At 38.9% G+C, this 22,084-nt stretch overlaps 1 protein-coding gene across 7 annotated transcripts in view; it reads left to right on the top strand.

Moving 5' to 3' along the window:
- Window positions 1-22,084, top strand: part of LOC124882991 (lymphoid-restricted membrane protein) — a 51,799-nt gene that overhangs the window by 13,796 nt on the left and 15,919 nt on the right. For all 7 annotated transcript variants that reach the window (XM_047389774.1, XM_047389773.1, XM_047389776.1 and 4 more), the window contains exons 15-23: window positions 6,765-6,911; window positions 7,408-7,509; window positions 8,526-8,677; window positions 10,181-10,292; window positions 11,000-11,273; window positions 13,457-13,509; window positions 17,841-17,940; window positions 18,282-18,459; window positions 19,965-20,052. In XM_047389774.1, coding sequence (XP_047245730.1) covers window positions 6,765-6,911; window positions 7,408-7,509; window positions 8,526-8,677; window positions 10,181-10,292; window positions 11,000-11,273; window positions 13,457-13,509; window positions 17,841-17,940; window positions 18,282-18,459; window positions 19,965-20,052 — 1,206 coding nt within the window. The remainder of the gene's footprint in view (window positions 1-6,764; window positions 6,912-7,407; window positions 7,510-8,525; window positions 8,678-10,180; window positions 10,293-10,999; window positions 11,274-13,456; window positions 13,510-17,840; window positions 17,941-18,281; window positions 18,460-19,964; window positions 20,053-22,084) is intronic.

Genomic DNA, 22,084 nt, shown 5'->3' with positions numbered 1-22,084 from the left:
ATGCTTCATTTTTCCTCTGTAAACATAGAGCTGATATCCCTTGCCAAAAAGTTTAATTTGTGTCTAATCTGTCCATAGGACATTCTCCCAGGAGCTTTGTGGCTTGTCAAAATGTAGTTTGGCAAAAACCAGTCTGGCTTTTTTATAATTTCTTTCCAACAGTGGTGTTCTCCTTGGTGGTCTCCCATTAAGTCCACTTTGCCTCAAACAATGCCGGATGGTGCGATCTGACACTGATGTTCCTTGAGCTTGAAGATTCACCTTTAATCTCTTTAGACGTTTTTCTGGGCTCTTTTGTTACCGTTCGTATTATCCGTCACTTTGTTTTGTCATCAATTTTCCTCCTGCGGCCACGTCCAGGGAGGTTGGCTACAGTCCCATGGATCTTAAATTTCTGAATAATATGTGCAACAGTAGTCAGAGGAACATGAAGCTGCTTGGAGATGGTCTTTTAACCTTTACCTTTAACATGCTTGTCTATAATTGTCTTTCTAATCTCCTGAGACAACTCTTTCCTTCGCTTCCTCTGCTGTGACACACCATGTCACCAAACAGCACAGTGACTACCTGTAGCCCTATAGATAGGCCCGCTGACTGATTACAAGAATGTAGACACCTGTGATGCTAATTAATGGACACACCTTGATTCAACATGTCCCTTTGGTCACATTATTTTCAGGGGAACCATCATTTTTGTCCAGGCCTGTTTTAAGAGTTTATTTTTTTTAATAATTCTGTTGAAGCTTGTTTGAAAAGCAATGTCTGACTTTCATTTGTTCATTTTTATAGAATTTTTATTCATTATTACCTTTGTCAGATTCAAGTTATTTCTGTGACCATTGTGGGTTTTTCTTTCATTAACCGAGGGGTACCAACAATTGTATCCACGTGTGTAGGTTGCTTATATAGGTCCTTCTCAAAATATTAGCATATTGTGATAAAGTTCATTATTTTCCATATTGTCATGATGAAAATTTAACATTCATATATTTTAGATTCATTGCACACTAACTGAAATATTTCAGGTCTTTTATTGTCTTAATACGGATGATTGTGGCATACAGCTCATGAAAACCCAAAATTCCTATCTCACAAAATTAGCATATTTCATCCGACCAATAAAAGAAAAGTGTTTTTAATACAAAAAACGTCAACCTTCAAATAATCATGTACAGTTATGCACTCAATACTTGGTTGGGAATCCTTTTGCAGAAATGACTGCTTCAATGCGGCGTGGCATGGAGGCAATCAGCCTGTGGCACTGCTGAGGTCTTATGGAGGCCCAGGATGCTTCGATAGCGGCCTTTAGCTCATCCAGAGTGTTGGGTCTTGAGTCTCTCAACGTTCTCTTCACAATATCCCACAGATTCTCTATGGGGTTCAGGTCAGGAGAGTTGGCAGGCCAATTGAGCACAGTGATACCATGGTCAGTAAACCATTTACCAGTGGTTTTGGCACTGTGAGCAGGTGCCAGGTCGTGCTGAAAAATGAAATATTCATCTCCATAAAGCTTTTCAGCAGATGGAAGCATGAAGTGCTCCAAAATCTCCTGATAGCTAGCTGCATTGACCCTGCCCTTGATAAAACACAGTGGACCAACACCAGCAGCTGACACGGCACCCCAGACCATCACTGACTGTGGGTACTTGACACTGGACTTCTGGCATTTTGGCATTTCCTTCTCCCCAGTCTTCCTCCAGACTCTGGCACCTTGATTTCCGAATGACATGCAGAATTTGCTTTCATCCGAAAAAAGTACTTTGGACCACTGAGCAACAGTCCAGTGCTGCTTCTCTGTAGCCCAGGTCAGGCGCTTCTGCCGCTGTTTCTTGTTCAAAAGTGGCTTGACCTGGGGAATGCGGCACCTGTAGCCCATTTCCTGCACACGCCTGTGCACGGTGGCTCTGGATGTTTCTACTCCAGACTCAGTCCACTGCTTCCGCAGGTCCCCCAAGGTCTGGAATTGGCCCTTCTCCACAATCTTCCTCAGGGTCCGGTCACCTCTTCTCGTTGTGCAGCGTTTTCTGCCACACTTTTTCCTTCCCACAGACTTCCCACTGAGGTGCCTTGATACAGCACTCTGGGAACAGCCTATTCGTTCAGAAATTTCTTTCTGTGTCTTACCCTCTTGCTTGAGGGTGTCAATAGTGGCCTTCTGGACAGCAGTCAGGTCGGCAGTCTTACCCATGATTGGTGTTTTGAGTGATGAACCAGGCTGGGAGTTTTAAAGGCCTCAGGAATCTTTTGCAGGTGTTTAGAGTTAACTCGTTGATTCAGATGATTAGGTTCATAACTTGTTTAGAGACCCTTTTAATGATATGCTAATTTTATTAGATAGGAATTTTGGGTTTTCATGAGCTGTATGCCAAAATCATCCGTATTAAGACAATAAAAGACCTGAAATATTTCAGTTAGTGTGCAATGAATCTAAAATATATGAATGTTAAATTTTCATCATGACATCATGGAAAATAATGAACTTTATCACAATATGCTAATATTTTGAGAAGGACCTGTATATTGAATGAAAAGGCCTTTCATTAGCCCAGGCACTAAATAATTGAATTTTCATCAGACAGCGCCCCACTTTATAACTCACTTAAAGTTAAAGTAACACAAGACATGTTGTAGCAGCTCTCTGCCTTGGCTGGGTTTTCACTGAATGTAAATTATTGTGAATCAAACAGAAAAGCTTCATAATAATTTGACTTGGTTTTAATTTTTTGTTGACGTGATGGATAAAGAAAAACCGTTTACAACTGATGAAAAAAAGCATTTGGCTGAAGCAGATAATGACACATTTTGTGATATTTAGAAAATACTTTCTGCTCAGTCCGTCAGACTAAAGTTATTGTTAAACTCAGAGAAACTATGTTTACTGTGGCTCAAATAAATGTTTCTTTTCTCATCTATGTAATCTTTTTAAATTTCACTCTCTCACCCACCCCTGAGGCTCCATTGTCATAATTTCTTACAATTATAAAAAGAAAACTGCTATAAAATTGATTTTCTTAGATTTTAATGGAATGGTAAGACCCCAAAAACACATTTATTTATTTTAATTATGCTGTGAGCTATTCCAACATTTCATTAAAATATGTTCCTTATTTCATGAACCTGTTGTTTTATTGCCATCTTTCCAGCCCTTCATTCCAATTAGTCTGTTGTTTTCCACTGAGCCATTACTTCAGTCTTTACCATTAAATATTTTCTTTCAAGGAAAAAGGTGTTTAAAATTGAACATGGAGCCTCATTCTGGACCTTGGACTCTTACCTTCTGTCTTGTTATCAATACTTATTTTACAGTTATTAATAAATGCATACATAAAGTGGTATGTTTGTATTACATTGATTAAAACTATATCCTTGTTTATCCTTGAATTTAGTTTATGTATTACATGTAGTATTCAGAAAAATAAAACGGTTAACTAATTAATGGTCCACCTGTGATTAACTATGATTTATTTCTTATTAATTCTGCACCTTTAAACAACCCAGAGCTGAATGTTTAGGACCGGAATATATGAAAGAGAAGAGGGAGGCTTACTTTTGCCCTTTCTACTGGGTCTTACTGGAACAAGGAGATATTTTCCTAGTTTATTGAGCAACACCTGTTTCTGTCTACAGGGGTTGGACAATGAAACTGAAACACCTGGTTTTAGACCACAATAATTTATCAGTATGGTGTAGGGCCTCCTTTTGCAGCCAATACAGCGTCAATTCGTCTTGGGAAGGACATATACAAGTCCTGCACAGTGGTTAGAGGGATTTTAAACCATTCTTCTTGCAGGATAGTGGCCAGGTCACTACGTGATACTGGTGGAGGAAAACGTTTCCTGACTCGCTCCTCCAAAACACCCCAAAGTGGCTCAATAATATTTAGATCTGGTGACTGTGCAGGCCATGGGAGATGTTCAACTTCACTTTCATGTTCATCAAACCAATCTTTCACCAGTCTTGCTGTGTGTATTGGTGCATTGTCATCCTGACACACAGCACCGCCTTCAGGATACAATGTTTGAACCACTGGATGCACATGGTGCTCAAGAATGGTTCGGTAGTCCTTGGCAGTGACGCACCCATCTAGCACAAGTATTGGGCCAAGCGAATGCCATGATATGGCAGCCCAAACCATCACTAATTCAACCCCATGTTTCACTTTGGGCATGCAACAGTCTGGGTGGTACGCTTCTTTGGGGCTTCTCCACACCGTAACTCTCCCAGATGTGGGGAAAACAGTAAAGGTGGACTCATCAGAGAACAATACATGTTTCTCATTGTCCACAGCCCAAGATTTGCACTCCTTGGACCATTGAAACTGACGTTTGGCATTGGCATGAGTGACCAAAGGTTTGGCTATAGCAGCCCGGCCATGTATATTGACACTGTGGAGCTCCGGACGGACAGTTTTGGTGGAAACAGGAGAGTTGAGGTGCACATTTAATTCTGCCGTGATTTGGGCAGCCGTGGTTTTATGATTTTTGGATACAATCCGGGTTAGCACCCGAACATCCCTTTCAGTCAGCTTCCTCTTGCGTCCACAGTTAATCCTGTTGGATGTGGTTCGTCCTTCTTGGTGGTATGCTGACATTACCCCGGATACCGTGGCTCTTGATACATCACAAAGAATTGCTGTCTTGGTCACAGATGCGCCAGCAAGACGTGCACCAACAATTTGTCCTCTTTTGAACTCTGGTATGTCACCCATAATGTTGTGTGCATTTCAATATTTTGAGCAAAACTGTGCTCTTACCCTGCTAATTGAACCTTCACACTCTGCTCTTACTGGTGCAATGTGCAATCAATGAAGACTGGCTACCAGGCTGGTCCAATTTAGCCATGAAACCTAAATGAAACCCACACTAAAATTACAGGTGTTTCAGTTTCATTGTCCAACCCCTGTACATGTAGAACTGGACTATAGGACTGGCTGCAGCCATGAGATGCAATGTGGTGATCTGAAAGACCTTTTAACGTGTTTAGTAACTTTAGGAATAAATGCTTTGATTTTGACTAAGTTAAAGGATCAGATATTTTTCACGTCATGATACAGATCCAGCTAGAAGCTCACAGAGAGGGTTCCTACTGTTTTCTATCACGGCCAGGCCATTTAACTTTAGCTGTAGCTCAGGTGAAAGTCCCTCATCATGACCCTGATGATGCTCATTAGTTAACCTCCACCTCGTGTCTTGCTGGGTGAATAAGTGATTAGCGCTAGATTACAATTAGTCCATTCTGAGCTGACTCTCAGGTTTAACGATAACTTCAGTCTGGGTTAAGCCGCTCTTCTTCCACCTGTTCCTGGGCGCACACACCCACCAGGCTCCCTCTCTCTGATTGGCTCCGGGGCTGCTCTGAAATGAGCCGTCTCCCGTATTGTAGACCTGTTTGATGCGCTCAGTGTAACTTTTTGGGTAATTAATAAGGCAGTCCAACAGACAAACAAAACAGAGCAACCGTTCTGGATTTCTCCAGAGTAGACAAATTGCCACTCCGATTGAGCCTGTGCGCATAGTTGCAAGCCGCGGTACCGCGTGTGCATAATTAACCACTTTTTGTCTTGTTTTCCCTTAGATTCATTTTCAAGTTAGGTAGAGCGGGCAGTGACTATATGGAACACAACAGAAACAAATCGCATTGTTTTTGTAAATCAAATGTGAAGTCTGTTATTTTGGGGCTTAATCCATCTTTTGAACAGACATGAACTCCTAAATGTCTTCTTTCATGAGATCTGGGTCTGTTCTGAAAACATCTGGAACTTCAGACCCAGAGGTCCAGGTGACGGGTCTAACAAAGCACCTGGGTATCACTATATTTTGGAGCTAGTCTACATGCACTGCCATTCAGTGTGTCTGCGTGTACAGGCGTGTGCGAACGGCACAGAGAAATCTAACTTAACAATATTTATATAACTATATATATATATATAGTTATATAAATATATATACACAGTACAGACCAGAAGTTTGGACACACCTTCTCATTCAAAGAGTTGTCTTTATTTCCATGACTATGAATATTGTAGCTTCACACTGAAGGCATCAAAACTATGAATTAACACATGTGGAATTATATACTTAACAACAAAGTGTGTAACAACTGAAAATACGTCTTATATTCTAGGTTCTTCAAAGTAGCCACCTTTTGCTTTGATTACTGCTCTACACACTCTTTGCATTTTGTTGATGAGCTTCAAGAGGTAGTCACCTGAAATGGTTTTCACTTTACAGGTGTGCCCTGTCAGGTTTAATAAGTGGCATTTCAAGCCTTATAAATGGGGTTGGGACCATCAGTTGTGTTGTGCAGGAGGTGGATACAGTACACAGCTGATAGTCCTACTGAATAGACTGTTATGAAATTGAGGAACCTGTGGTGTGTGGTTTTGAACACTTAAAAACTCAGATTTTAACCATTGTAGAACCTGGTAAAACCAGATTATTAAACAGCCTAGAATTAGCCACATGAGGGCATGCTTTTTAACCACAATTTTACATTCTGTGGAACTTATTTCATTCGGTCCAGTTCATTTCATTCCAATGAATTACAATTTAATATAATGGTCTGATTAGGATTAAATTGATCTATGTGCAGTCTAACTTAATCCAACTATAATACAACTGAGAAATACATTATAAACTCTAAAACAGTAAAACAATTTTGAAGTCTTTGTTCTAATACTTAGTGCAGTCCTTCAGAATATATAGCATATCAAGTCTTCCAGTAAATATTACTAAATGATGTAAAAATATTGCCTATGCTTCCAGACTGTTCATGGGGTGGACTATTTGTCAACCACAATGAGCACGGCCTCACCGCTGGATGAGACACTGGACAGAGAGGTGTTGCTGATGCTGCAGGGACCAAATACTGAACATGTGGCTCTGGAGTTTAGAAGTCTCTTAAAAAAACTGGTAATGAAATATGATTAGATCTGAAACCTTGACCTGCACTTTTATTAAATCTGTTTTAATATTGATCAACTATAACATATCCAGCTGCAAACAGTCCTGCAACACAATGCAGATGAGCCCAATATAGTGTTTGTAATATTTGACTGGTATTTACAAGCAGCTCTAAATACAGGATGTATTGCAACAGAATTGAATTTAAAAACAAGAATGCATAATTTTTTTTAATAGAAACAAGTAATTTGCCTCTTTTTTCAAGGCTTATCTTTAGGGTGTTTGTGTTAGTGGAGAAAGACCTGACTGCTATCTGAAACCTCTACTTGAACATTGCAGTGTATTGTTAGGGAGCAAAATACTTCAAATGGCATAATGTTAAGTTTAGAGCAGTATTTCAAATGAAGGTCAGTACTTGTGTCTTATGGGATTTTAACTTTATTACACTTTCTTTTCTGTCTTTTAAATATTTGTCTTTAATAATACACACTGTCTTGTTTACCAGAAAATAGATTTCAAAGAAGAAACCAGCTGTGTCTTGTCTGCAGTTCAAAACATCATGAATAACCACACAGAGCTGGACTGTAGCACCAACGCTGGTCTTCAGGTCAGATGCACTCCAATTCATTTAAAACCCACCTAAGCCTCCCCGCATCAGTAGAGATTAAATTGTTCTAGTTTACTACCAAAGTGTTGCACTGTAATTTCATTTATGATTAAATTAAATTAACATTCAATTAACAAGCCCTATAAGCTACTTTTGATGTTGGTTCAATATGCAAGTTAGTGATGGTGGTATTCTGTAAAAGGAAAAAAAAAAAGCTTTAACTAAACCTATTGTCTTAATTGGTATATTTCCATTTTTATTTTAAGACATTGAAAGCAAACAAATACTGGATTGTGGACTTGTTCATTTAGGGATAATGAATATACCCTAGTTCAGTTTTGAAGTTTTTGAATAGTAGACCATAAACATGTTTTACATTTTTAGCTAGGTCTTTCGAGGCTTAAACTTGCAACAAACTAACTTTAAAATGAAAATTTATGCTTGACATTTTCAGTGATTTTGTAACAGAGGCTGAAAAATGTGCTGAAAGTATTTTTATATAAGTCTACATGTTTTGCCTAAGTCTGCATCAAGCTGTTTTTTTACCGAATCAATCATAAAGTTCTGTGTTCTCCAGCTTCCTCTCCCTCACATCATGTTGTTCGTTATCACTGTATCTGCTCTCCCTCTCCTTCCCACACAGTATTTCTCCCCTCTAGAGATCTCTTATATAACTGTGTAACAGGCCCCATCCAAGCAGTGCTGTTTAGTCAGTGTTGTACCATGATCACAACCCACTTCCCTCCTCTCTCTGTTTTTTTTTTTTCTTTCCCATCTCCTTCTGTGTTGTTGCCACGCCGCATTTATTAGCCTTGTACTGTCAAACAGCAAAAAGCATATCCAATGAGACAGAAAGCATTGGTGTACCTGAGCTGAAAGCGGTACAAGTTTGTCTTCTGTTGGTATCTCAGTATGATAGGTCAAATGCAAATTTTGAAAACAAAATACTACAGGCTGCTCAGTTGGTAGTATTTTATCCATGTAAGGGGGTGACCCTTTGCATTGTCTACCCACAGAGTGTGCAGGCTGAGCTAGATGCTAGAAGGGCAGACTGGGCCATCAGCCTGGACCAGCTGGATCACTACACAGACTCATTAGAGAAGGAGTTGATCAAAATGGCCAGTAACATGAGAAGATCCCGTACTGAGATTCTCCACCTGTCGGTCAGGTAAGTGGATCTTTGTTGTCTGCACTGACTCTTGGTTTTTGGATGTGAGGAATTTGTGGATATGTGGTATAAAAAGCTTATAGGAAAAGATTGGCTTTTTGTAAAGGTGGGAGCTTTCCTTTTCTATTAAAGCAGTGATCTAATTGGTTGAATCCAATTCTCATAGGCAGAGCTTGAATTATCACTTTTCAGAACTGACAAGGGACATTGTAAAGGGCCCTAAAAACTGTTGAGTAATATTTTGTTTGTTAACATAAACTATTAGAAACATAAACTATTAGAAGCATAAACTAACATTCAAAACTAGAAGAATATTACTTTTACATAAAATTATCTTTGAGGTCTGACCAACCATATAACTTGCTCTATGAACTTATCTGAATGTTGTTTTTGGTTTTAATTGCAAGCTTTACACTGAGTAGAGAAAAAGAAAATGGAGTAGGAAAAAAGATTTGTATTACATCTGTTTCTGTCAATCCATCTTTTCCTCTGTCTGTCCATTCAGACATCTTATTGTCTGATTGTACCTCTATCCATTTATCTGTTTGTCCATCCATCTAATTGTTTTTCTGTTTGTGAATCTATTAGTTTTTCTGCCATCACTCATCCATGCGTCCTCTGTCATTTACATGTTTGCAGGTTTCATATTTAAAGACTGACCATATTTACCATAAATACACAGTAAAGTTTTGCATTTCTATTTTAAAAGTTGCCAAAAAACTCCTGAGTGTATTCAGGAAAGGTTCAGAATTTTAACATAAATGTGTAAGAACAGTGTTTTCCATTAATTCTTTAAAATAAAAAAAGAGCTAACAACAACCAAGTTTCTAAGAACTGAGTATCCCTTTTTTTTTGCTTGTTCTTTGTCTCGGTTGGTTTGTCAGTTGGACTAAAAAGAGGAAAGACCAGTTAATTATCCTGACCACTGCGATCCCAAAAGGCTTGCCTCAATAAGTTTGGGCCATTCCTGGATTTTACTCTGACTTTGTGTGTGTGTGTGTGTGTGTGTGTGTGTGTGTGTGTGTGTGTGAGGGAGAGAGAGAGAGAGAGAATTTGCCATGTGCTGCAAGCATGTCTGTGTTTGGATGTGTATTTATGGAGACAGCCATCCCTTCAGATGTATAAAAGGGCTAGGCCAGTGTGATATCAGAGCAGAGAGGGGGAGTGGATAGCTTGTCCAGGTAGGATTTATTGTTTGACTGGACCAGCTTCGAAAACAGAGTTATGGTTCTTGTATAAGTGACATCTCAGGGTCCGTGTACTGCAATATTAAAGGCTAAATATCAAAGAAAGTAAAGTAAAGAAGTCGATACGGTGCCAGTGGGAGAACTGGCGCTGGTCACCCTGGGCAACAGAATGGGACACTGCATGGGCCTGCGGATTGGGTACAGTATGTCTACTGTCATCCAGGAGCTTTATGCATAGGTTACAACTGCTGTGTGAATTCAGGGCACCTGTGCTTGATTTGTTTGAAAATCTAATTGATACGATTTGGTCTTACAGGGTGCAGGAACAGGAGAACCAGAAGCGGCAGCTGTGTGAAGAACTGGAGCAACTAAAGATATCTCAAGACAGCAGAGAGGCCTCATGCCAAACACCTGCACCAGATGAGGAGGTCTGAGAGGAGGGAAAGGGAGATTATTGTAGAATTCATTGTTCTATAAGTAATGACTGCTAACTGTGTTAAAACAAGCAACACTGTATATTGTTTATGTGTTGACATTATTTAAGACAAGATTTTAACATTGGTTTAAATTCCTGTTTTAAAAAAATCTTAATGCCAAATCTATGACAGCAGAGATTGTCAATTATTTTTCTGGAGATCAGTGATACGACTTGTTTTGAATGTAAACAGCTGGAGCATCTGGTGAGTGTGAGTCGGCAGGTAAAATGAACATTTGCACCCACACACATTCACACAAAAAATTAATAAGGCCACACACCTACACACTTCAAAACTCATGCAAGAATGTCATGCTTCAGCATGCTTGAGCATTAAAGCAGCAGTGCTGTTATGTTAATAGATTTACATAAAGGGACTAGGTTATCTGCTGATAATGCACTTCCTAGTTTCAAATAATTCAATCATCCCAGCTCTGATTTTTGGAACGTGTTCTGTTGAAGTGATGGTTTTTACCCAGGAGGTCTAGATTAACCTGCAGGTTGTTAATTCCATCCCTAACCTTTTAGCAATTGTGTGGAGAGCTATTTGTGCATAGACAATTTACTGCAAACATCAGTGGTAGTGTCTTTATGTATGTCATCTGTGTTGGATTTGTCCTGTTTTCTTACATTTTTCCTTTTTTTCTATATTTGTTTTAGCCTGCCTTGGACTGGGATGAGGAGTTTGCTCTACAAGACTTCTTGAAAAATGAACTAGCAGAGAGGAACTGCTGGGTGCAGGATGGGAAAAGAGACTGCAGTCCTGAGGAAAAGTCAGACAAATTACCAGACCGAGTTGAAGAAGAGGATGTGGAGGAGAGGTGGAAGGTAGTGGATATAGCTGGGGAAGGAGAAGTAAGGGATACATCAACTCCCTTTGCCACTGTCTCTACGGAGGTTCAATATGAGCAGAGCACAATTGAAGAACATCAAGGTAGGTTGGGGGCATCAATAACCTGTTTGATCAATAAGCATATTGGGGTGCTTTGGTACAGATGTTTAAAGTGTTAAGATCCTCTGTTGAGGCGTTTTTCAGGGAAGGTTTGGAACATCAAAGATTTTGTGGTGCCAATCAACAGCTGATGATAAGCAGTCTTTGCATGGGAACATCCCATATGCTAGTCATGCAGGGATTTGTCAAAGTAGGGCCTTCAAACAGAACATGGGAGAATCCTGATGCGACATGGGAGCTGTCATATCAGGATTCGCTAGATAACTCCGTGGTCACCAATGTCTGTCTACCAGCCTGCATTCATTCTCCATTGTTACTACGTTCCATACTAGCTGATTGGTGGCAGTAGTCTTCATTGCTTTCATTACCGATCTTATCTCAGCAATGCATTACAGTGCGCGATCTGGTTGTGCAGTAGGCCCACAGCTCCATCACCTACACTGAAGGATGTTTGCTGCCGGCGCCAAATGTTGCTATGGAGGGAGTCACAACCAGAAATAGAGTAAAGGGTTCCAACAGTCTATAAAAGTATCGCATTTTAGGGAAAATTCTTGCAAGTGTGGATAAATATTTCCAGAGTTATACCCTGTCCTGTTGCCTACATGAATTTCTCTGAGTAAATTGCTCCAGTCTGAACAATCTTTCTATTCTGTCCATTCATACATCCATAAGTTTCTGTCCATGTGCCAATCCTTCCTTTGATGCACCATGCACCCTTGATCTGTTCATTTACTGATGTGTCTGTCTCTCCAACCATTTATCCTGTATATCCTTCTGTCCACTATTACATTTTTCCCCAATTATCTATCAATTAATTTTGAGTCTTTCTGGGTATTTCTGGGTTCCAGGTTCCATATATCAACTCTGGCCAGTTTAGAGACCGTGCTATAAATTTACTCTTTAAAAGTGAACCTAAAGTTGACTGACATCTGCAAATATGAGTCTGGGAAAGTTTGGGGTTTGAAATTAACAATGTGTAGGATCAGTTAGATCAATGTTTTGCCTATATACATGCTGTGATTACATGCAGGGGTAAATAATACATCCCATTAACGAGGAGATGAATGCTGGCAAGGGAAAAAGGGATGTAGAAGTTTCATGCAGGGCAGCTTTGAGCTGTGCTCGGCTTATGGGTCTGCTGTCCAACCTCTCTCCAAGCACACCACATTTTGTGTGAGTCCTCGGTTGCTCACCTTTATCAATTGACTATTTCCTTAACAGTTGACTATAAAGCTTCTCACATTAGAAGCAATCTATTATTTTACATGCATCATCAATGATCATTCTGATCTTCACCTAAAATTGGAAAACAACTCAAAAAAGCACATGGGGACAGCAATAAACAGACTTAAAGGTTTTTAAGAGAGACCACTGTGAACTTGCCCACAGCCATTCTGAGGCAGTTAAAAGTCCAACAAAGAAGTTAAAATCAAATTGTGTTAATATGTATATAAATATTAAAGCTGTGTTGTGATCTGCTGCTAATATTAAAACAAATAATCATTAATAGGTTCCATTTTCTGATTTGGTTAGACAGTCTTTCTTTTTCATTCATAACATTTACATAAATAAATCTTATCATGCTGGAGCAGTGTGTGGGACTTTAGTACCTCAACATATAAAGAGTAGTGATCATACCTTCAGAGCACTAGTGCAGTACAGACACTATCACTATATGGATGCAAATATTCTGTGGCCCCTGAAAATAGACCCCTGCCTTCTAAGGCTTTTGTAGCTCTGACCTTCTTAACATTGTGTGAGAGAGATGGAGTGTATGTGAGTGTATCAACAGAGCTCCAAAATTCTTGGCTTCCTCAAGTTCCTTCTATGGCCAGGTGTGCGAGTGGTCTGAGCCGGTGAGAGAAGCTTGGTAATCCCTATGCCTCTGCCTGCATGAGTGGCTGGCAGGCGGAGAAACAGAGCAGAGTGAATGTGGTCAAAATGCTGCTTTATACATGTTATTTAACCTATCTACCTGTCTGTCTCCAAACCGTTTCATAATATACAGCTGTACTTTTATAGTAAAGCTGCATTTTTGTGGAACTTAACCATTAACTTTGGGTTCTTGATGATCAGTTTATTTTTGTTCTTCCAACCTTTAAGGGTTTTTTTTAACCTCCTTTTACTCAAAATGGTCATTTTCTTGTTTGTTTTTTTTGTTACAGATTTTGCAGCCTGCACAGAATCAGACCCTGAGGTTATTTGTCAACCTTTGCAGGTAAAAAAAAACAGTAATAAAACAATAATGGCATGGACTTAAAAATCTGTCCCCATACAGATTTTTGTTTTTTCTTGCCGTTTCGTCACACTTGAATGTTTCACATCCTATAACATTTTTTAAAGAAAGCCAAAGTAAATACAAGTTGCCATTTTCAGCTGATGTTTTCAGATACAAAGGAGTTCTCTTTGAATAATTGTTTTACTTCAGTCACATTGGAGGGTTTTTGTACATGAATGGTCTGTTTAGGGTCAAGCTATAGCATCTAAATTGGATTTAAGCTCATACCTTTACTAGGCCACTCTAAAATCATCTTTTTTTTGGATAGACATTCTCGTGTGCTTCAGTTCATTGTCCTGCTGCATAACCCAAATGAGCTTGAGCTTAAAGGCTTTCATTTCCATCATTTATCAAGTCATCCTGGTCCTGAAGCAGCAAAGCAACCCCAAACCATCACACCACCAGCATTATGTTTTAACTGTCAGTATAATGTTCTTTCTCTAAAATGCTGATAGATTTCTGACAGATGTAATAGGATGCACATGTTCCACAAAATGTTTTACCAAAAGTTTTGATAAGCTACAAGATGATTTTTAAGGAAATGAGATGGATCTTTTTGTTTTTGTCAGCAGTGGTTTTCACCTTGGTGCCATTTTTACTCAGTATCCTTCTTGCTGCCAGTGTTGCTGATTCAACTTTACCTAGAGCTTGCAATACTACAGGTCCTTCTCAAAATATTAGCATATTGTGATAAAGTTCATTATTTTTCATAATGTCATGATGAAAATTTAACATCCATATATTTTAGATTCATTGCACACTAACTGAAATATTTCAGGTCTTTTATTGTCTTAATACGGATTATTTTGGCATACAGTTCATGAAAACCCAAAATTCCTATCTCACAAAATTAGCATATCATTAAAAGGGTCTCTAAACGAGCTATGAACCTAATCATCTGAATCAACGAGTTAACTCTAAATACCTGCAAAAGATTCCTGAGGCCTTTAAAACTCCCAGCCTGGTTCATCACTCAAAACCCCAATCATGGGTAAGACTGCCGACCTGACTGCTGTCCAGAAGGCCACTATTGACACCCTCAAGCAAGAGGATAAGCCACAGAAAGAAATTTCTGAACGAATAGGCTGTTCCCAGAGTGCTGTATCAAGGCACCTCAGTGGGAAGTCTGTGGGAAGGAAAAAGTGTGGCAGAAAACGCTGCACAACGAGTAGAGCTTGACCGGACCCTGAGGAAGATTGTGGAGAAGGGCCGATTCCAGACCTTGGGGGACCTGCGGAAGCAGTGGACTGAGTCTGGAGTAGAAACATCCAGAGCCACCGTGCACAGGCGTGTGCAGGAAATGGGCTACAGGTGCCGCATTCCCCAGGTCAAGCCACTTTTGAACCAGAAACAGCAGCAGAAGCGCCTGACCTGGGCTACAGAGAAGCAGCACTGGACTGTTGCTCAGTGGTCCAAAGTACTTTTTTCGGATGAAAGCAAATTCTGCATGTCATTCGGAAATCAAGGTGCCAGAGTCTGGAGGAAGACTGGGGAGAAGGAAATACCAAAATGCCAGAAGTCCAGTGTCAAGTACCCACAGTCAGTGATGGTCTGGGGTGCCGTGTCAGCTGCTGGTGTTGGTCCACTGTGTTTTATCAAGGGCAGGGTCAATGCAGCTAGCTATCAGGAGATTTTGGAGCACTTCATGCTTCCATCTGCTGAAAAGCTTTATGGAGATGAATATTTCATTTTTCAGCACGACCTGGCACCTGCTCACAGTGCCAAAACCACTGGTAAATGGTTTACTGACCATGGTATCACTGTGCTCAATTGGCCTGCCAACTCTCCTGACCTGAACCCCATAGAGAATCTGTGGGATATTGTGAAGAGAACGTTGAGAGACTCAAGACCCAACACTCTGGATGAGCTAAAGGCTGCTATCGAAGCATTCTGGGCCTCCATAAGACCTCAGCAGTGCCACAGGCTGATTGCCTCCATGCCACGCCGCATTGAAGCAGTCATTTCTGCCAAAGGATTCCCGACCAAGTATTGAGTGCATAACTGTACATGATTATTTGAAGGTTGACGTTTTTTGTATTAAAAACACTTTTCTTTTATTGGTCGGATGAAATATGCTAATTTTGTGAGATAGGAATTTTGGGTTTTCATGAGCTGTATGCCACAATCATCCGTATTAAGACAATAAAAGACCTGAAATATTTCAGTTAGTGTGCAATGAATCTAAAATATATGAATATTAAATTTTCATCATGACATTATGGAAAATAATTAACTTTATCACAATATGCTAATATTTTGAGAAGGACCTGTAGATTGTGGTCTTTCTTATTTTGTGTCCCTCTTGATGAGTAGCAAATGCACTCTTAGGGTAATTTAGTTGGGCCATGCATTCCTTGCAAGGTTCACAACTGTTCCACGTTTTCTCCTTGTGTGGTTCCCCATAGTCCCAAAGCCTCTGAGATGCATTTCCAGACTGATAGATGTCAATGACTTTGAGCATTTTCTTTTGAGCATGCCAGTAACTCGTGCAGTATACCCAGAAACTCCATTTTGCTTAATTGTTTCAGAGGCATCAAGTGTATTACTACAAACCAGTTGTTCTTACAAACTTATTGTAAAACTTTAATCTCTTGAAACCTGGTAATTGTGTATGCATCATCGCAAATGTTTTTGGGCAGTAGGATTTAATAGTGGTGTAAGTTTTGCAGCGTGGAGTGAATTAAAAAGATCAACTATATCAGGGTTGTGGAGGTTGCTCAAAATATGAAAAGAAGTTCATATAAAAACCTCACATGTTTAAAAAGTGTTGGGGAAAAAAAACTCATTGTGTAGCTTTACTATAAGGCAGCAAACAGAGACCTATTTGATCAAACCTAACATAATGTTTCGACAGTTTCTTTGCTTCTCTGAATAACCCCTGTATTTAAAAAATACTTGAAATATATGTAGCAGCTTGGACTGACAAATAGTTTAGACTATAGGGCAGGTAGTAAGTTTATAAGTGTTTGCTGGCAGGAAGCTCTTCAGTGTTTAAACAGTTTTGATGTTTGTTTCTTGAGCCAGAGATGTTTTAAGTTCAGTTTTTAAGCTCAGCTTTAAGCATTGATTGGTTTTACATTTATTATACACAACCTTCTTATATTATTGTTAAAGCTGCATTGTCTGTTGTGTCATATTGGAAAAAGATATACATTTTTATGAAATAACTTTATTTTTAATTTGATTCCTTATAAAAATCAGTTTAAAACTTGCAGGTTAGTGATGATGTATATTGTATGGTTTATGCTGTTTTCACACTTCTCACAGGTTTTCAGTCACACTTGCATGGTTTTGCAGTAAGATGAAGTGGCACTTCCTGTTGATGTGTTAAAGTGAACCATTTGCTCATCATGTTTTAGATAAAATGGAAATGTTTTGAACACACGTAAATGTATTCAGCTTGTGATGGTCTACCAGATAATTTCCCCCAAATAGGTAGTCTGTAGACTGGATGGTAAAAGAAATCAGCAATAAGCAGCATATATGCTTGTTTCTTTGCAACAAAGCGTCTCTTGCAATCTTCTTTAGACTAACCCTTGTTCACAATCAACATTGTTCTAGATTTTGTGGATAAAGATATAAAGGTCTTCTGCTGTATCTTAGATTATACCTTCAGATCACTCTCCCGTAGGTTTTTAGTAGCGGAAATATAACATGTTCATCTTCTTCTGATGCAGGGCATCTCTACCAATGAATGAGGTTTTTATATGTTCTATTCATGCAACATTTCTTCTTCTTCTTCTGTCATTTGCCTAGCAAATAGTTCTTCACATATGATTCGCTGCCTCTGCTCTCAGGCAGCAGGCTCCATATTTGTACTAAAGCCATCTGCTTCCTAATATAGAACAACAATGATGAAACCTTGAGATCACAGTGTTGACAGGAGTGATCTGAAGCTGGACAATATCTGAACTTGGACATTTTGAATTCCAGTGACTTGCTCAAACAATGTCATGCCTAATGGTTTATAAAACTTAAATTTATTGTTTGTGCATCATTTATTTTGTCAACTGTGTGCATTGAAGGCGATATAAAACCAATTAAGGCAATTGCAAGCAACCCATCACTCATGACAGTCTTTGTGCTGTCTGTCAATTTGCTGGAATTTGACGTATGCAATACTTTCACATCTGACAGAGATCTGTTTCTTCTGACTGGCAGTCTGCCAGCTGTTTGGTAGGTGTTTAATGTGTGCTGCTTGTTTGATCTTCATACCCCATTCCTTTACATGAATGTTCGTCTCTTGGTTTTTCGGCATGCGTGTTTTTCAGAAGGAGGCAGCAGTGCCACTGAGCGCCCACTCACAAGCTGTCGGTAGAAGACACCCAGAGGCAGTTGCTCTCCATGATCTATCCCACTCAGAAAACAACAGTGAGACTTTTTTCTTCCTCTCTTTCTGTTTCCCTGTCTTCTGCTTCTAATGTCACCTAGACTACAGCTGTACTGATAACATTTAAAACTCAACCAAGGCATGACTCATATGATGACTCACTGGATATGCTTGTTTGTTCAGAGCAGAGAAAGCTTTTCAATCTGGGTAAATCATCAATCTTTCCAATGGAGCATGTCATTTTTTAAACTTGAGCTATATTGACCTTATGTGGTATTTTGCGTCATGATGTAGTAGAAGTAATTTATTGTGACTGATAAAACCTTTGACATGGGAGTTTTTTGTTTTTTCTTAACTTCTCTGTTTATTTTTATCTTGGCAGCTGAAGAGACAAGTGAAGTTCTAGAGTTCAACGCCAGCCCTCCAACTCAAACTCTGAGCTCACCGACTGAACAGGACCACAACATCAAGCCTGTTGACACGCCCTTTGCAAAAGCAGATATGGCTTCTACAAACGATACATCACCTGGACCAGATAAGACTATTACCCAGAGCGAGAGGTGAATTAAATATAAAAAGGAAATGTCTTGCGTTTAACTGCAGTGCAATTGTTGGCTTTACCACTAGAGGGCTCTACAGTAAAGTAATCTGCATTTTGCTTGGTGGATAAACTTTAGAGTACTTTTTATGTATGGTCCACTATGAAGACATTAGGAAAAAGCCAGTGAGTAAAAATATTGTGGTGTCACCAAAATTGTTACATGATCTGATTGCTTCTATTTAAAACTAAAAGGCAACAAATATTCCTACCACTACGAGAATGATAGAATATACTGGTGCATATCCATAAATTGGATTACTATTGGGTTCATTGTTTAAGTAATTTAAAATGTGTTTCTTGTTTATAGATTGATAAATATATTTGAAGATTTCTTTTGTGTTAATTGTGATGGCTATGGCCTACAGCGTTTCTCCAAAAATTATATTACATAAGGCCAATTTAAAAAGAAAAGGAATTTTAAATCCAGAATGTTATAGTATAAATAATCATGTGGAGAACTGTTGACTTGACAGTTATTGAAGCCATACGCAAAGAGAATAAACCAAAAATGGTCATTGCTAAAGAAGCTAGCTGTTAAGAGTGCTACTCTCAGGCATATTAATGGAAGATTTAGTGGAAGGGGAAAAGGGGGGTAGGAAAGGTTTCACAAGTGATAGGGATAACTGCAGTATTGAGAGGATTGTAAAGCATAGCCTGGAGTCAAGTGATTTAAGAGCCACTGCACCGTGATGTATTGAGGGCATGGGATAAACATGGCTAAATGTAGGAGTAGCTTATGTGGTGTAATATATGTAATACTTAAACCTTTTTTCAGTTAATCTTTATTGATATTAACAGAAGTATAACAAGCTTGTTAATTAGTCTTTCTTGTTAGTGGAAAAGAATAGGAGCTATCCTTCAGCCAGCTAACCAGCAGTGCACAGCAACAGCTTTGTAATAGTGCATTACTCTATGATTAATACAGCCCTCCGGTCACCCCTGCACTTTCTGTAGCATCTTGTTAAAATGATTGTAAACCATAGAAAAGGGTTTGATTGATTGTTTTCACCATCAGTATAAGGGTACACACAGCGGCTCAGATGGTGTATGAGTATCACACCTTTATATCGCACCACTGAAGTAAGTGACATTGTCATACATCATTCTGCAGCATCCTGCTGGTTTTCATTTCGGTACATTAGTTGATGAGTTTTATCAGCAGTCTTACTGGTTGCAAGAGAAGTTGGCATTTTAGGGAGTTTCATCATTTCCCTATGACTTTGGCCTTATTTGTTAGTCAAATAAGTGTTTTTCTGTGTAGGAGGAGTTCCTAGTTGAATTAGTATCTGTGTGGCAATGCTTTGCATAGACGAGGTCCACCTCCAAACAGACTAAAGCTTTCTCTGTCATTTTGCAGCAGCTGTCTGATCATATCAACTTTGTTGTTTTTGTGTAAATTTATGTATTGAGAATCTAAAAACGCACAGCCCGACACTTTAACTCTGACCTTTCGTCTTCGGTCAGATTCCTGCCGACTAGTGAGGATCACAAGCAAGAAGAGGAGAAAGAAGTCGAGGTAGACATAAGCGTGGCAGATATGAACCGGCATAAGGTTAGTAACAGAGAGGAAGTGTTTTAATACACAAGGGAATACAGTTTCCTCTCTTCTCTTCAGCACCCACTTGCTGCTGCTTCCCCTTCCTCTTTTTAAAACATTTAGCCTGTTTAGTTAACTCATCTATCTTTATTACTGTCAAAAGATGTTTGTCAGTTGGTTGAGGTAAATGGACCTCTACTTAAGAGCATAAAGTAGTTCTGAGCTTGGCTAAGATGTTAAAATAAAGATGGTTTCCAGCTTTACTGAACTTCTTCCTATATATGGGAAGTAATTACCCCTGAATATGGCTTATTAATATCAGTGTTAGGAATATTGTGGTTCTCCAGTCTACTTTTAATTGTTTCAGGTTGTCAGACAGTGTCAATGGTCTTTATGAAAAGCAATAAAAAAATATTAGTCAGTATAAAATTGCTTAAAATGATAAACATAGAAATGCTCAGTTTCTGACAAACATGATTGGCATTTTTGCTTAATTTTTTTGTCCACTAGCTCAGCTTCATTTGACTCCGACACAATGTAATTTTCAAAATACAGTATACTGCTTTGCTAAGTGTATATGCTTCATTAAAATTATAGATGTGCGATATTACAAAATCAGGAATTTTCATAGTTGTTTTATTAATAGTTGAAATCACTTGGATTAACCCACATTCTCCTTTTTAATTTGCTGTCACTGTTCGCATGACACCTAAAATGTAATAACCTACAAAATATTGCATCCAGGTTTTACCTTGCAATTGATGAAATGGCAACAACTACTAGAATTCAGCATAATTTGAAATTCTAATTTTATTTGTGTTCATCTTTGGATCTGAGAGCAGTAATGTAATTTTTAAGCCTGTAGCAATATTGATGCTGGTCAACCAGTCAGCTGCAAGCTATGTGTGATGCTTCCAGATTTGTACTCAAGCTAAAGGTGTACGACTAAACTGTTACACCACAGAGTGGTTAGCACTGCAAATATAATTTGTTTGTACACCTACTTGCTACAACACCATATTTAGATGTTTCAGACTTATGGTTGTCCAAGGTTATGAAGAATGTATTGTAAAATCAAGGTAATTGAAGTCGAATTAGATAATCTGGTTTTAGAGGTTTTAATGATAAATCCAAATGATTTTGAGACGCACCAGTTGACCTTATTGTCAGCTTCAAATTGACATTTTTAAAAAGACCAATGCTGTAATTATTACATTATTATATATAATACTAGTTGCAATTTGTTGAGCTGGTAAAGTAGGCCGGTTCTGTTCTGGGGACTGTTCCGGGTTCCTCTGGAGATGACTGAACAAAAACAGATTCTTCATAACATGAAAAACATTATAGACAACCCTGAGCATCCTCTTCATGAGACTCTTATAACAACAGGGTGTTTTCAGTCAGAGGCTTCTTCAGTTCTACTGTAATGCTGACCGCTACATATATGAGATCCTTCCTGCCAACAGTCATTCCCATCTACAATGACTCTGAAGAAACTTGCATAATATGAGTTAAAACAGCACTTATTTTCCTTTTGGGATTAATAAAGTATTTTTGAATTTCAACTGAATTTAGGTCGGGTTCACACTGTAAGATTATTGGTAAGAAAATCTCTTGTTGCCAAGTTAAATCGGTGGTCTGTGTTCATAAGGAGTAGTACAGGTGCACTGACCTGACTGACTTTTTCTGGGTTAAATCATGCAACTACCTCCAGTTCCCCACCTTCCCATCCTACTATTCACTGTCTGATTGGTGTTGAAGCTTACTATCCATTTATTTTTGCACTAATCTCTCTGTCGGGATTCTGCTGCAGGAGCAAGTTATTCAATATGGCATCTCGATTCATCTTGTGAGACAGGCGTCTGTATTAAGTAGAGCTGCACAATATATTTAATTGCAGTTGCAATCACGGTATTATGTAAGCTATTTTATTTCAGATATCTATCAATTCAAACTATGCCTGCCAACATTTCATTTGGCTAGATGGATGGACTGTTTGGTCTTTATTACCCATACCTGATGTTGAGTTTGGTGACCAATATTTTAA

This window comes from Girardinichthys multiradiatus, chromosome 17 (assembly GCF_021462225.1).
Source record: "Girardinichthys multiradiatus isolate DD_20200921_A chromosome 17, DD_fGirMul_XY1, whole genome shotgun sequence".
Lineage (NCBI taxonomy): Eukaryota > Metazoa > Chordata > Actinopteri > Cyprinodontiformes > Goodeidae > Girardinichthys > Girardinichthys multiradiatus.
This window is presented reverse-complemented; position numbering and strand designations above follow the sequence as displayed.